This window comes from Propithecus coquereli, unplaced genomic scaffold (genome assembly GCF_000956105.1).
Source record: "Propithecus coquereli isolate 6110/MARCELLA unplaced genomic scaffold, Pcoq_1.0 Scaffold544, whole genome shotgun sequence".
Classification (NCBI taxonomy): Eukaryota; Metazoa; Chordata; class Mammalia; order Primates; family Indriidae; genus Propithecus; species Propithecus coquereli.
Window position 1 is genome coordinate 397,574 of NW_012151330.1, and position 12,395 is coordinate 409,968.

General features: G+C 57.7%; 1 protein-coding gene across 2 annotated transcripts in view; it reads right to left on the bottom strand.

The window, feature by feature from the left end:
* The window catches only part of UBE2J2 (ubiquitin-conjugating enzyme E2, J2), a 15,314-nt gene extending 5,911 nt beyond the window's left edge, over window positions 1–9,403 (bottom strand). For both annotated transcript variants that reach the window (XM_012657500.1, XM_012657499.1), the window contains exons 1-3: window positions 9,217–9,403; window positions 4,996–5,126; window positions 2,337–2,377 (exon numbers count right to left, since the gene is read on the bottom strand). In XM_012657500.1, coding sequence (XP_012512954.1) covers window positions 2,337–2,377; window positions 4,996–5,126 — 172 coding nt within the window. In that variant the 5' untranslated portion in view covers window positions 9,217–9,403. The remainder of the gene's footprint in view (window positions 1–2,336; window positions 2,378–4,995; window positions 5,127–9,216) is intronic.
* Between the last annotated feature and the right edge of the window lie 2,992 nt (window positions 9,404–12,395).

Below are 12,395 nucleotides of genomic sequence, written 5' to 3' on the forward strand. Positions count from 1 at the left end.
CTGTGTTTCTCCCTTGACCACTGCTGGGTCCTCATCGCCAGAGTTAAGTCTTGAAACCCCTGACTCCACTTTTTTCTCCTTTTCAAAAATTGTTCCAGCTACTCCAGGTCCTTTGCCTCTTTTTTTTTTTTTAGACAGAGTCTTGCTCTGTCACCTGGGTGAGTGCCGTGGCGTCAGCCTAGCTCACAGCAACCTCAAACTCCCGGGCTCAAGCAACCCTCCTGCCTCAGCCTCCTGAGTAGCTGGGGCTACAGGTGCACCCACCACACCCTGCTACTTTTTCTATTTTTAGTAGAGACGAGGTTTCGCTCTTGCTCAGGCTGGTCTCGAACTCCGGACCTTGAGCGATCCTCCCGCCTCGGCGTCCCAGAGTGCTGGGATTACAGGTGTGTCCTTTGCCTTTTCATGTGAATTTTACAGTAAGATTATGTATTCTGCAAAAAACCTTATCGGGATTTGATAGGATTGTGTCAAATCTAAAGATTAGTTTTAGGGGAACTATGTGGCAGCGCCTGTAGGAAGCCACGTAACAGCCGGGGAGCACATCACGAGGACAGGCCTGCAGCCACCACACTGTGCCAGACAGACGCGGCCCCTGCAGAGGCACCACGAAGAAGGTGGGGAAGAGAGGCCAGAATATCCAGGTGTCAGGAAGCAAGTGGTCGCCACCAGAGGCAAGGACACCAAGGACTGAGAAGAGCCCCTTGGACGTGGCGATGCAGAGGGGCTCCCTGGAGACCTGACGAGAGACACGGGGGTGAGGGGGGCTGTGGACAGGCCGAGGGCAGCTCCCAGTGAGGGGAGCAGGCAGCTGCGGTGGGGGCAGCAGTGGCTGCTGCTGTGTAGGGAGGGAGAGGGGGAAGGGCTCAGTCTCTGAAGGCACCTGCACGGGGAAGGCTGGGCACATGCGCAGCCCGGGCCGGGACCAGCAGAGGACCGCGTCAGGGCGGCCTCCACACTGGGGCATGAGGTGAAAGCCCCCAGGCCCCCGAGGAGCTGCCCCCTCCCTGTTGTGTCCAGCCCTGTGGGGGCAGCTCCTCTCCACCAGCAACAGCCCTGGCTGGTCTTTCTGAGCGGGGTGGGGTCTGGTTACAAAATTAATAAATATTCACTATTTGGGAAATACTAAAACCACAAAACAAAACAATTAAAAGCCCAGCACAATCCCATCCGCCAGATACAACCAGCGTTTGCTGTGCTGCACACTCTTCAAGCCTGTCGGCAGCACACGCATCTGGGGAGGCTCTAGGCACCAAATGCACACTGGTCCAAAGCCAGTCCTTCCCCTCCTCTCCAGGGACTCCTGCCACAGCCCATCCTCTCCAGTGACATCATAAACACCACGACGACACGCCCACCCTGCAGATGTGCTTCCTCCAGGCCGCATTATCCCGGAACTGGGATTCTGAGGCTAAGGGAGAGGCTGCGGGTACGGCTAGTGATACCTCGGCCACGCTGCCTTCAAGAGCTTGACCTTTTCTACTCTCAACTGCCCACGACGCTCCTCTGATAGTTCAAAACAGCGGTTTGCAAACTCTCTGCCAGCAGCAGCCCCCCTCTTCTCCAGTGAAATCTTACACAAAACCCCCACAGGAAGGCAGACGAGAAGCCTGCAGCCCTGGCCACCTGGCCCCACTCTGCTGGGCTTGCCCCTGGGATGGTGTCCACGGTGCACGGTCTCCCCAGCCTGGCCAGACCCTGAGGGTGGTGCCAATCTCACGAAAGTCCCCAGAAACTTGCTGACTGATAGCTCCAAAGTCTACTTTGTAAACAACACCAAGGACCCAGGACCCTAGGTGGTTATCTGGTGACCGGGAGAGGTCAGGCCCCTGGCTCAGCTGCTCGGCAGCAGCTGAGGGGACGGAGGAGCCAGGCAGGCCCTGTGGTCCCCCTGAGCCTCGTGCACGTCCACACATGGGGGCACATGCCTAGCGCAGAGACTGTTCCGAAGATCACAAGACACTCAAGTGCTCAGAACAAACGACGCACTCAATAAACACGCCTGCCTTTCCTTCAACTAACAGTCACCTGGGTCTTAAGAAACAGCAGAAAAATAAGACCACGTTCTGCTGTCTACCCCACAGCAAGGGGGACTGGTAAACGCTGACACTCACAGACGGCACCTGGAGGTTTAGACACACCGGCAAAACCGAACTCTGAGCAAACACTTCTAGGTCTTGGGAGAAACACTAGGAGGAGTTCCTAATAAGTCCAATTTAACGAATGCACATCCAGAATAAAAACACTGTTGTTTACAAATAAAAGATGTTTAACAGGCAAAGTCTACTCAGAACATAAAAACTGCCTCTTGTTCTACCTCAGAGCAGAACACTTACCTTCGTAAGGGGTCATCTCAGGGCCTCGGACGACATAGTGCCTAAGGGAGAAAAAACAGTTACCTGGGCTTTGGCAACGGCAGGGTGGCAGGATCTCCAAAATCTACGTTTGCAGGACCTGCCCACACCACACTCACAAACATCCAGTCGGGAAACAACCGGAGGATGAGTGTCAGACAGCAGCGCAGCCAACAGCCCGTCCCTCCAGCCCACCTGTTGGCCTGTCTTGCTGCCGTCTTTTCTAAAGCTTCCGTAAGGGACTTTCGTTTCCACAATACAACAGGCAAGAATTCTCTCTAATCACTAAGCTGAAGTTTCAAACAAATTTTAATTTCATAACACAGGATTAAGATGTACTTGGAAATTTATTCCATAAAAATGTACCCTTTGTATTTCTTATGTCACATATGTAGGCAAAGCAGGGCACAGCTAGTGACGCTCTGTCCCCCACCCCGTGCTGACGTTCCTGGAGAAACCAGAAACGACCTCTGAGCGGCTGTGCTGGAGGAAGAAGAGGGACAGCGGTGATCGTCCCCAGAGCTCAACCTCAGACTGGAAGCAGCAACAAACGGATGCCACACCCCACACACAAGTAAATAAGGGTTTAGCTACATGAGCTATACACATTCTCAAAACAGAAGAGCACAGGGAAGAAAGAAAAACCGATCAGAAATGCCAGAACCCAGACACAACTGCTAGCACTGAAGCGATCGTCTCAAACACAAAAGCCCCTCGCCACCAAGACACATAAGCACATCATTTTAATATTAATGCATCACATGACACACGCTATCTACTGGCTGACACGTCTTACTTATAAAATACTGTGATCGCATGTCAACGGACCCAAACTGAGTGGCTTAGAGTTAAGTACACTACACACCCAGAAACATGGCCTTAATTTGTCATTGCTCTCAAATTCTGTGCCCAATCTGAGAAGACTGGGAAAAGACAATGAAGAAACCTTCTTCCTGAGACAGAGCCCAGCAGCCCTGGGACAGCAGAGAGAAGAGGGGACCTGCAGGGCTTAGAGGACAGGACCTGCATGGCAGCCCTCGGCTCATCCAAGCCCTTTTCTGGAAACGCCCTTCTCCTCTCTCAGCTGAGGGAAAGAGTGCTCCGGGCCGGCCTGAGCTGGTACCCTGGTAAGAGGAGTTCGCTGCTAAGTGCTCACACTGTGGAAATCCACTTCCTTCTGGAATCTGGAACTTTGGTAGGTGCCAGGCAGAAGGAGCCAACCGGCCCCCCCTAAAATCCCTGGCACTGAATCTGATGAGCCTCCCTGGTGATAGCACATCAAACGGGTCGCCCGAGCTCACTACTGGGGAACTAAGTGTATCCAGAGAATTCTGGATGCTCCTGTGTGGTTTCCCACAGGAAATCTTATGTCTCTTCCCTTTCCTGACTTTGCTGTCCTGTTAACAGTGAGGACTCCCTGTGAATCACTGAACCTGGGGGTGGTCTTGGAGACCCCCAACCCACAGAGTCACAGGTGGGGAGGGGCTCCCTGGACAGTGAGATATTCCCACAATTCAGGGAAGAAAGACGTAAGCTGCCCATGGAACCTGCCAGGGCTAGGCCTCCTCTGAAGGCTGGGGAAGATGACCCTGCCCAACCTGAAGAATACCTTTTAACTCAGTCAAATCTCTATTCTCTGGATTTAAAAAAATTTCAAGTATTTTTTTTTTTTTTTTGAGACAGAGTCTCACTCTTTTGCCCGGGCTAGAGTGAGTGCCGTGGCGTCAGCCTAGCTCACAGCAACCTCAAACTCCTGGGCTCAAGCGATCCTCCTGCCTCAGCCTCCCGGTAGCTGGGACTACAGGCACGCGCCACCATGCCCGGCTAATTTTTTCTATATATTTTTAGTTGTCCAATTAATTTCTTTCTATTTTTAGTAGAGATGGGGTCTCGCTCTTGCTCAGGGTGGTGTCGAACTCCTGAGCTCAAACAATCTGCCCGCCTCGGCCTCCCAGAGTGCTAGGATTACAGGCGTGAGCCACTGCGCCCGGCCAATTTCAAGTATTTTTTAAAGATCAAAACATAAAACATCCTTCGAACAAAGAGAAAATGCTTTTTTAATACCTCAGGCTTACACTTTATTTCTTACAAAATCACTAGAAAGCCAGGTAATGGCAGCATTTCCACAGAGCTGTGCTTTGGCGAAAGAGCTACCATGAAACGAACGCTTACGAGACACTGGTCCTCTCACTGTCAGCCCAAGGCTCAGGGGCACCCGGCCTGGGCCAGCGCCAGGGGCTGGGGTGTCCGGACCCTGGTCCCATCACAAATGCTCTGAGGCAAGGCAGGCTACCTGCCAGCATCCAGAGCAAAGAGTAGCGGGGGAAAGTCTAGAAATGCGGTTTTTCTCTAAGTACCCAACCCACAGGGTGTACATGATCAACAGCTGTGAGCCCTGCACACCCCAAATCCTCCCGAGGACCCCTCAGGGGGGATTCTCTTTCTGGCCCTAGCCTAAGTCTAACAGGACTCTGTGGAGTCCCTGGCATGCCGTCCATTGGCAAGACCAGAGTGTCCGCGAGCTTCTCAGTGTCTACTCGCACACGAGGAGGTGCCAGGACTGCCCCCCGATGCCAGCACCAAGAGCAGTGGGCTCGCCCAGCCGGGCCAAGAGAGGGGTGAACGGCCATGCGAGCCTTACCATTCAAGAATATTCGAAGGGAGTGGCTCAGCACAGATGTAAGGCACTGGGTCTTTCTTAATTCGAAGGTAGTCCTGCTTCAGTCTCTGCGTTGCTGTTGTTGGAGCTCTCTTATTGCTGTTGTTGCTCATCTATTAAAAACAAATATTTACATTTACAGAGAACAAGAAACATGGGACCACAGCTCTTCTCACCCCAAGACAGCTTCAGCAGCCACACTCCTCCACTCTCATTTCTGCAGCCTGTAGTTCATCCAGGCCCCAGCCCTAATGTGCACCTCTCATGCCAGGCGCCCAGAGTCACAGCCCACAGGTCACCCTGACCTGCCACCCACCCGGATGCCCGCAGGTGCTCAGGATCCTTTCCCATCTGTCCTGCCACCACCTTCATTCCTGCCAAGTATGGCACAGATGCAAGACAAAGAGAACCGCAAAGCCCCACTCTCATCCTCAAAGAATCTAAATGGGGACAAGAACCAAAAAAGGGCCACGGGCAGGTGTGCTGAAGCCAGCCTGGATCAGTCCCCGAGAGCAGCCATGCACACTTTCTAAATCTGAGCTCAGTGGGACCTCATGGATGGAGTATTCACACCACAGAAACTGGCAAGCACCAGAGACCAGCTCCACCTGCCCCCACCCCAAAGTCTGCCGGCCGCCATTTACCACTGGTCACCAGCAAAGGGCTGGAGTGGGGGAGGCTCTGGAGAGACCCCGAGGCACTGGCTGGGCAGAGGAGAAGCCATGCTTTCCAGACAGAGCCTCAGAGAGTGCAGGGTACCTGGGAACAGCACAGGTCACTGTGTCAGGAGCCCAAGCACAGTGAGGGCTGGGAGGTGACTGGCCAGGAAGGCAAGCCCAGGGCAGTGCCCAGAAGGGCTTTAGGTCCAAGCCTTGAGGAAGGTCGCATCTTCTGTTAGAAAAGTCACAGCACTGAAGGCTGCACACAGGGAATGAGGAGGTGCCACCAATCAAGAAAAAAGACTGGGTCAGGGACCTGAGGACATGGGATGGGGACACTGAGCTCCCCACTGTTAGACATTAAAATAGCTCCAACTTGATCTCTTGTATACTGGAGTTTCTCATAACTTAAGATGGAAAGGCAAAAAGTTCTGCAGCTAAAAATAAAGTGTGAAACCACTGGTCCACAATATAGTAATGAGGACGTGGGGATGTGCAGGACGGAGCACAGAGGAAGGAGCAAAAGATGCTGCCTAGGCTGGACGTGGGCAGTGGGGCAACATCACCCCCAGGCCCCTGCAGACTCCTCCTCCCAACGACACTCTGCCCCTCAGGCTCCCCAACCTGTCCCACGCAGTGCTCTCTGGCCAAAAGCTTTACTGGCGGTCCTGGACATCGGTGGCCATCAGCTATGGCCAGCGTCCTCCATCTGACCTCCCAGTCTTCAGAAACCTGAAGTCAAGCCCACCCAGCCTTGGGGTTCCCTGTGGACAGCTGCATGCTCACTGGGGAGGTCTCCATACTCTCAGCCCCTGTGCCTGGCTTACTCCTCAGAGCGCCATCACCAGAGGGTCTAGCGCCCGCCTCCCCGACCAGGGCTTGGTGTGCTCACTCGTACCCCGAGGGGCTGAGCCAGGGCACCTGCGGCGGCCCTCCCACGTGCTGTGCCGACCTTGCTCCTTGTTCTGGTGCCCCTGACCCTGGCAAGGCTTATTCACCTCCTTCCCACTCCTGTCCCACTCGCCTTTAGGCAGGATCTCATTACTTTTCCTACCAACCACCACAGCAGCCTCCCGTGTCTCCCAGTTGGTCCAGGCCTCTCTGCTTCTAGTCCTTTCCCGTCTCAGATCCTCTTGTACACGTAAGTCAGCACAAAATTCTGATCATCCACTCCTCCAGTGGCCCTTCAGGATCCCCATCCACACCTCCTGTCACCCGACCCCGTGACAAAGCGGCTCTCCTAGCTCCCAACTCCCAAGACCTCTGACACAGCCTGAGCTCCAAGCCCCTGACTAACCCACCCCTGCTTCTCGTGGCTGCTTCCCAGCCCGGTCTACAGGTGGGAGACTCACCGAGGCCCTTCCTAGCCTTGCTTGAGGGCCACCCCCTTCAGAAGCCTCCCTGACTTCCCTAGTCCAATGCCTCCCACTCAGTCCTTCATGTGACCCAACACACTAAGCAGGGGCCTTTCGGGCCTAGCAGAGGTAAGGGTGGGCTCCTCTGCCTGGCCCTGCCGCAAGTGCCCCCACCAAGGGCAGGGCTGCAGTCCTGGAAAGGCAGTGCTTCCACGCAGCACTGTCACTAAGCTCCTGGCTCGAAAAGCCACATGGGCCAGGGAGCTCACCTGAGGCCAACACCTAGCAATACAGCAACAACCCACAAGCAGAACCACTAAGCAGGACTTGTTCTTTCTTTTAAATGTTCTCCCTCAAGTTAACACTCCACCACATGCAAAATAACTCTCTGGCTAACTCGAATACAACTGTATTTGGACTCAGGTAAGTGGCCAGATCGGATGCTTCATCAGTTAGTGGACAGGCACAGGAAAGTGAAATAGGTCCTGCCTGGCCAGTCGCCAGCAAACTTCTGTCCCATCCTTGCTCTGAGAGGCATGATCTTTAAAATCATATTTATGATCCAACCACTCAGTTTCCTCAACTATGTCTCCTTTGCTTCACTCAGAACAGTGGTCTCACGTCCCCTCCTGGAGGTTTCAGGGGACTGTTTCTCCGAATTTTTCCCATCCGAACATGACAGCAGGAAAGACAGAGAAAACAAAAAACCACAAAGGAATCAAAACGTGAAAACAGAGTATGAAGTGCATGTGCCTCAGGGTTCCTTCAAATAAGTCCTGACAGACACAGGACACAGGTGCATCACACCGAGGGGGGGTGGACAGTTAAAAAAAAAGCATAAAGACTGCTGACACATGGAAACTGCAGGAAAACAACCTCGGTCACCACCTAGCAGGGTCCCATGGCACTGCGTGAAGCGGTAGGTGCCCAGCACCCATCCACCCTGCTCCTTTTTCTCCAGACATCTCCTTCCCGCTCTGAGTGTGGGTAACTCAGGTGAGGTGATGCTGTACCATGAGACCTAGGCCTGGCGACCAGACAGGCACGTGACACGCCCAGGCTCAGGACTCCCACGGAAGTATCTTCCTTGTCCACCAGGATTGCTTCATGGGCTGGATGGAAGCCCAGGGCTGATGGAGGCAGCCCCACCACCACTCACACACCTGCCTGAGAATGGAGCTGCCACAGGTCAGCAGTGCCAAGCTGTGCACAGATGACTGACAGCATGTGCTAGGCACCTAGATCCAACCATGCCTGAAGTCTACACCCTGGGCTTTTCAATGAAAAGAGATCCTCAAATTCCCTTCTTTTGAAGCCAGATCACACCAAGTTCACTCGCCTGGATCAAACAGAGTCCTGAACCACTGCTGTGTCCACACACAAACCCGTGTGTTATTATACACGTACGAGCTGCCTTCCCGCTATGCTGTGAGGTTACCTCCCTTTAGCTGCTTCCCATCTGGGTCTGGCAAAAAGTTGGAAACTGTATTTGAATTACATACACACCTGCTAAGTGGTATGCCTTGCGAAGGAAACTAGATTACACCTGGTCAGAGGCTGAGCTGATATCCGTAATTAGCAGGTGCGGACAGCGAGATCTGGCACAGAGTAGGGTCTTGGTTCAGGGCCCAAGTCCCACCCAGCCGGCCCACAGTGAAGCCAGACTCCGGCTTCCCACTCCTACCGCCCGGACTTTCTGTTATTTTACACCCAGAGACACACTCCTGGGCACACTCGTTTCTGCTGGGATTTATGAGGCAGGATGGGGTTCTAACTGTTGAGGGGTGAAGCGGCGGCGGGCTCAACGGCAGCGCCCTCCCGCCAACACTGATTGCCCAGGATACGTTTACGAACCAAGGTCAACGCTGGCTCGTCCTGGAGATACCCGCAAGTGTCCCAACTGACAACAGGCCTTCTCGCGGGAGGCCCAGCCGTGTGCCAACCAAGCCCCCAGCCTGGCGGGTGGACCAGCCGGCCCCGAGCCCCGGGCGCCCCGCAGTAACCGACCTCTGGTTTCGCGCACGGACCCTCTGGGCCGGGACCCCGCAGGCGGCGGGAGCGAACGGAGACGGGCGGTGCCGAGTCTCCCAGGGCCCCGCGGCCCCGCGCCCCCTGCCCTCCGCTGCGGCCGGCTCCGCGGGGCGGACGAGGAGTCCGAGGCCCCGGCGCAGGCGGGCGGGCGCGCTCACCTCTCCCCGTCGCCGCGCGTGGGCCGCCGCCGCGCTCAGGCTCGCCGTGGTCGAGGCCGGAGCAGGGTGCGGAAGAGTGGAGCCCGCTCCGGAGAGAGCCGCACCACGCCGGGACCGGACCGCCGCACCCGCCGCAGCGCCGCCGCCGCCTCCGCCTCAGCTTCCAAGATGGCCGCCCGCGGGGCGGGGCGCGGCCCCGGTTCCACTTCCGGTGCGGAGTTCGCGGGGTTGGCCGCTCTAGGCAGCCTGGCGGACGACGCCTACGTCTCTGTCACCTCCTGCTCCTTGGAGCCGCGCGGTCCCCGCACTCGCGAGGACTGTCGGCGCGTGCGCAGTGGCGGGCAGCTCCGCGGGGCGGGACTCCAGGGGAGACGGTCTGCGCGTGCGCACTAGCGGGCGGCTCCGCGGGGGTCGTTCCCGAGTTCCTGGGCCGGTCTCGCTGTGCGGTTCCCGGTCTCGGGACGCCTCTCGGCCGCCTGCGGGTCCCGGAGCCGGCCCGGGGCCCCGTGTCCGGGCGCGTGGGCGACATGCGCGCCGTCGCCCCAGCACCGCCGGGTGCCCCGCTGGAGCCGGCCCTGCACGGCGCGGGATGCGCAGGTGGGCGCGGGCCTCTCCGCCCCTCGCCCTGACGAGGGGACGCTGGGGCGCCTGAGGGGGCAGAGAGGTGGGGATGGGCCCAGGCCGCCCGGGAGGCAGAGTTGCACTGACTGCGAGGCAGGTGGCGGACGGCAGCCTGGACAAGACCGAGCGCAGGGGGACGAGGTGGCCAGCCACGTGACAACTGATGGCCGAGAGGAGGGGGCGGGTGGGAGCCGTGTTCCGGGCACCTGAGGCAGGTCTGAGAAGCTGCTGCAGGGCTGGCCCTGGGGCAGAACCCAGGAGTGCCCATGTGTCTCTCAGTCCGTCAGGGGGTCCGCCATGGGGATGCAGCCTCACACTGTCACCAGTCCTCACCTACTGCTGCCCTCAGGAAACATGTTAGCCCGGGCTCTGCTGTCCCCACGCAGGTTGGGCAGAGCTGCTTTTAGAGCGTGGAAAGTTACGTAAAGAAGGCCATCTAGGCCGAAGGTACGAGCACACCTGTGCACATTCACAGCCACCACCAGGAGCCGCATCCTGGAACAGGTCAAGGCCCTCCCCTGCCTCACTTTGTCCCTAAGTAAACGTCCCAAAGAGACAGCGCAGGTGCCGAGAGCATCTTGGTAGGAAGACTGCAGAGGGCTCGAGTCAGAGCTCCCCAGCCCCCCAGCCCCCTGCTCACCGAGCACACCTGAGTCACACCCCAAAGGAGAAGGCATCTGAGACAGGTGTGGCCAGCAGGTCCTGCCAAGACACCACAGCCCCACCTACCCACATCTGCAACCTTCTGGTCAGTGGGACACGGGCTCAGTGCTTTGGGCACAGAGCTGATAGCCTTAGCAGTTGGGATGGGGAGCAGGCAACTAGGCTGGCAGCAGGTGGTGGCTGAAACCTTCTCAAACCCCAAGACCATGCCTCCCAGGGCAGGAGCCACTCTTCTGCAGCAGGAAAGCCTGGGGTTAGCCTTTGGGTGGGACTTCCTGCCAGCACTGTAGCACGTGGGTCATGGAGGCTGTTCCCCTACCCTGGCCAGGGCTCCCTCCCCCACGGGAAGGCCGAGGGGGTTACTGCTCCCTACAAGCTGCCCCTTGGCTAGACCAGACCCCAGTGGCCAGACCTGGGGTCCCCAAGGCTGGGCTCTCCCGCTAGCTCACTCCTGTGATGCAGGGAGGCATAGGTTGCTCCGGTTTAGGTTGCGCAGGGTGAGCCTGGGGCCTTCCTCTCCTGCTGCTGTGCAGCTCCTCAGGCAGCACTTTCCCTGACCTCCACTCTCAAGCAAGCTGCTTGGAAGGGGAGGCCAGACGCCAGGCCTGGGCTGAATCTAGGGCCCCTGCCACTGGCCCACAGCGCTCACAGCAGCAGCAGCAGCTGGCCCCTGCCTCGAGCTTGGAGCGGTCCTCGGCCCCATCCTGCACTTGAGGAAGCAGTCTCAGAGAGGTTGAGTAACTCGGAAGACCATGCAGCCAGAGACAGAGCTGTGACTCGCACCTGGGCCGGGGAGGGACCAGGGTCAGCTCTTCCTCAGTGTCACTTCCCTTTCCTGGGACATCACCAGTGGCCGCTGCATCCCTCCAGAGCTGCCAGGCCGGTGACCTCAGCCCTCCCCAGAGCCGCGGCTGTGCCGGCTGGACCCAGGGGCTCCCTTATCCCAGCCCAGATCCTCACCAATGGGCTGAGTGGTCAGGAACCCAGAGCTGGCCGGAGGTGAGATAGGGCCCGAGCCCACCCTCAAACCTGGGACCAGGCTGAGGGTCTGGTCATTCGGGATGGTAGAGTCCCCAGTGGGACAGGGATGGGGACAGCCCTGCCATCTGCATACCATCTAGCCAAGGGTTTCGGCTGGGAGACAGCCGGATTTGGCCCAAGTGTGGTGGATGGATTGAACCCATGCTGTGCATCTAGCATGTAGCATGTGGTCTCCGCATGTGATGTGTCCTCTTAGCGCGCGGTGTGGTAGGTGATGCTCTTGGTATCCAGTGGGGAAGGTGAGCCCTGTGCCCAGCTGGGGCACCAGGTGCCACCTCCACTGCCAGGCCCTAAGTGGTTCTCACAATTAGTGCCCATCCCAGTGGCTGGGCAGCTGGTTCCAAGGGACACCCGGGTGCTGGGAGCAGAGGCCCCCACCCAGTATCCCTGAGCCAAACACCTGTGGTCCTACCTGTGGTGTGAGCCAGGCAGGCACCCCTCCCAGGTCTGGCAGAACAAGAGTGGGCAGGGAAGTGAGAGGCCAGGGCACAGTGGGCTCTGAGTTCCAGGAGCCAGGGAGGACAGAGGGGCATCCAAAGGGGTCTCGGGCCAACACCAGCCTCTCTCCCTGCAGAAACTGCCAGCCAGGACCGGGGCCAGGCCTCACTGCCTCACTGGAGGGTACACCTGATAGGGAGGCCCCACATCTCCAACCCCAGAACTCCCCTCCTGGGTCCTGCTGCTGGCGGGACCGGCCTGGGCCAGGCTAGAGGCAGGGCTAGCACTGGCCACTCCCCCGGCGCAACACACTGAGGGCGCACCATGGCCCTCCCCACGGCTGCCTCTGGAGCTGCTGTCCTGCTCTTCCCTCCTTTCTGTGCTGGAGTTTCTGGAGCTGCCACTCAGACCACGGT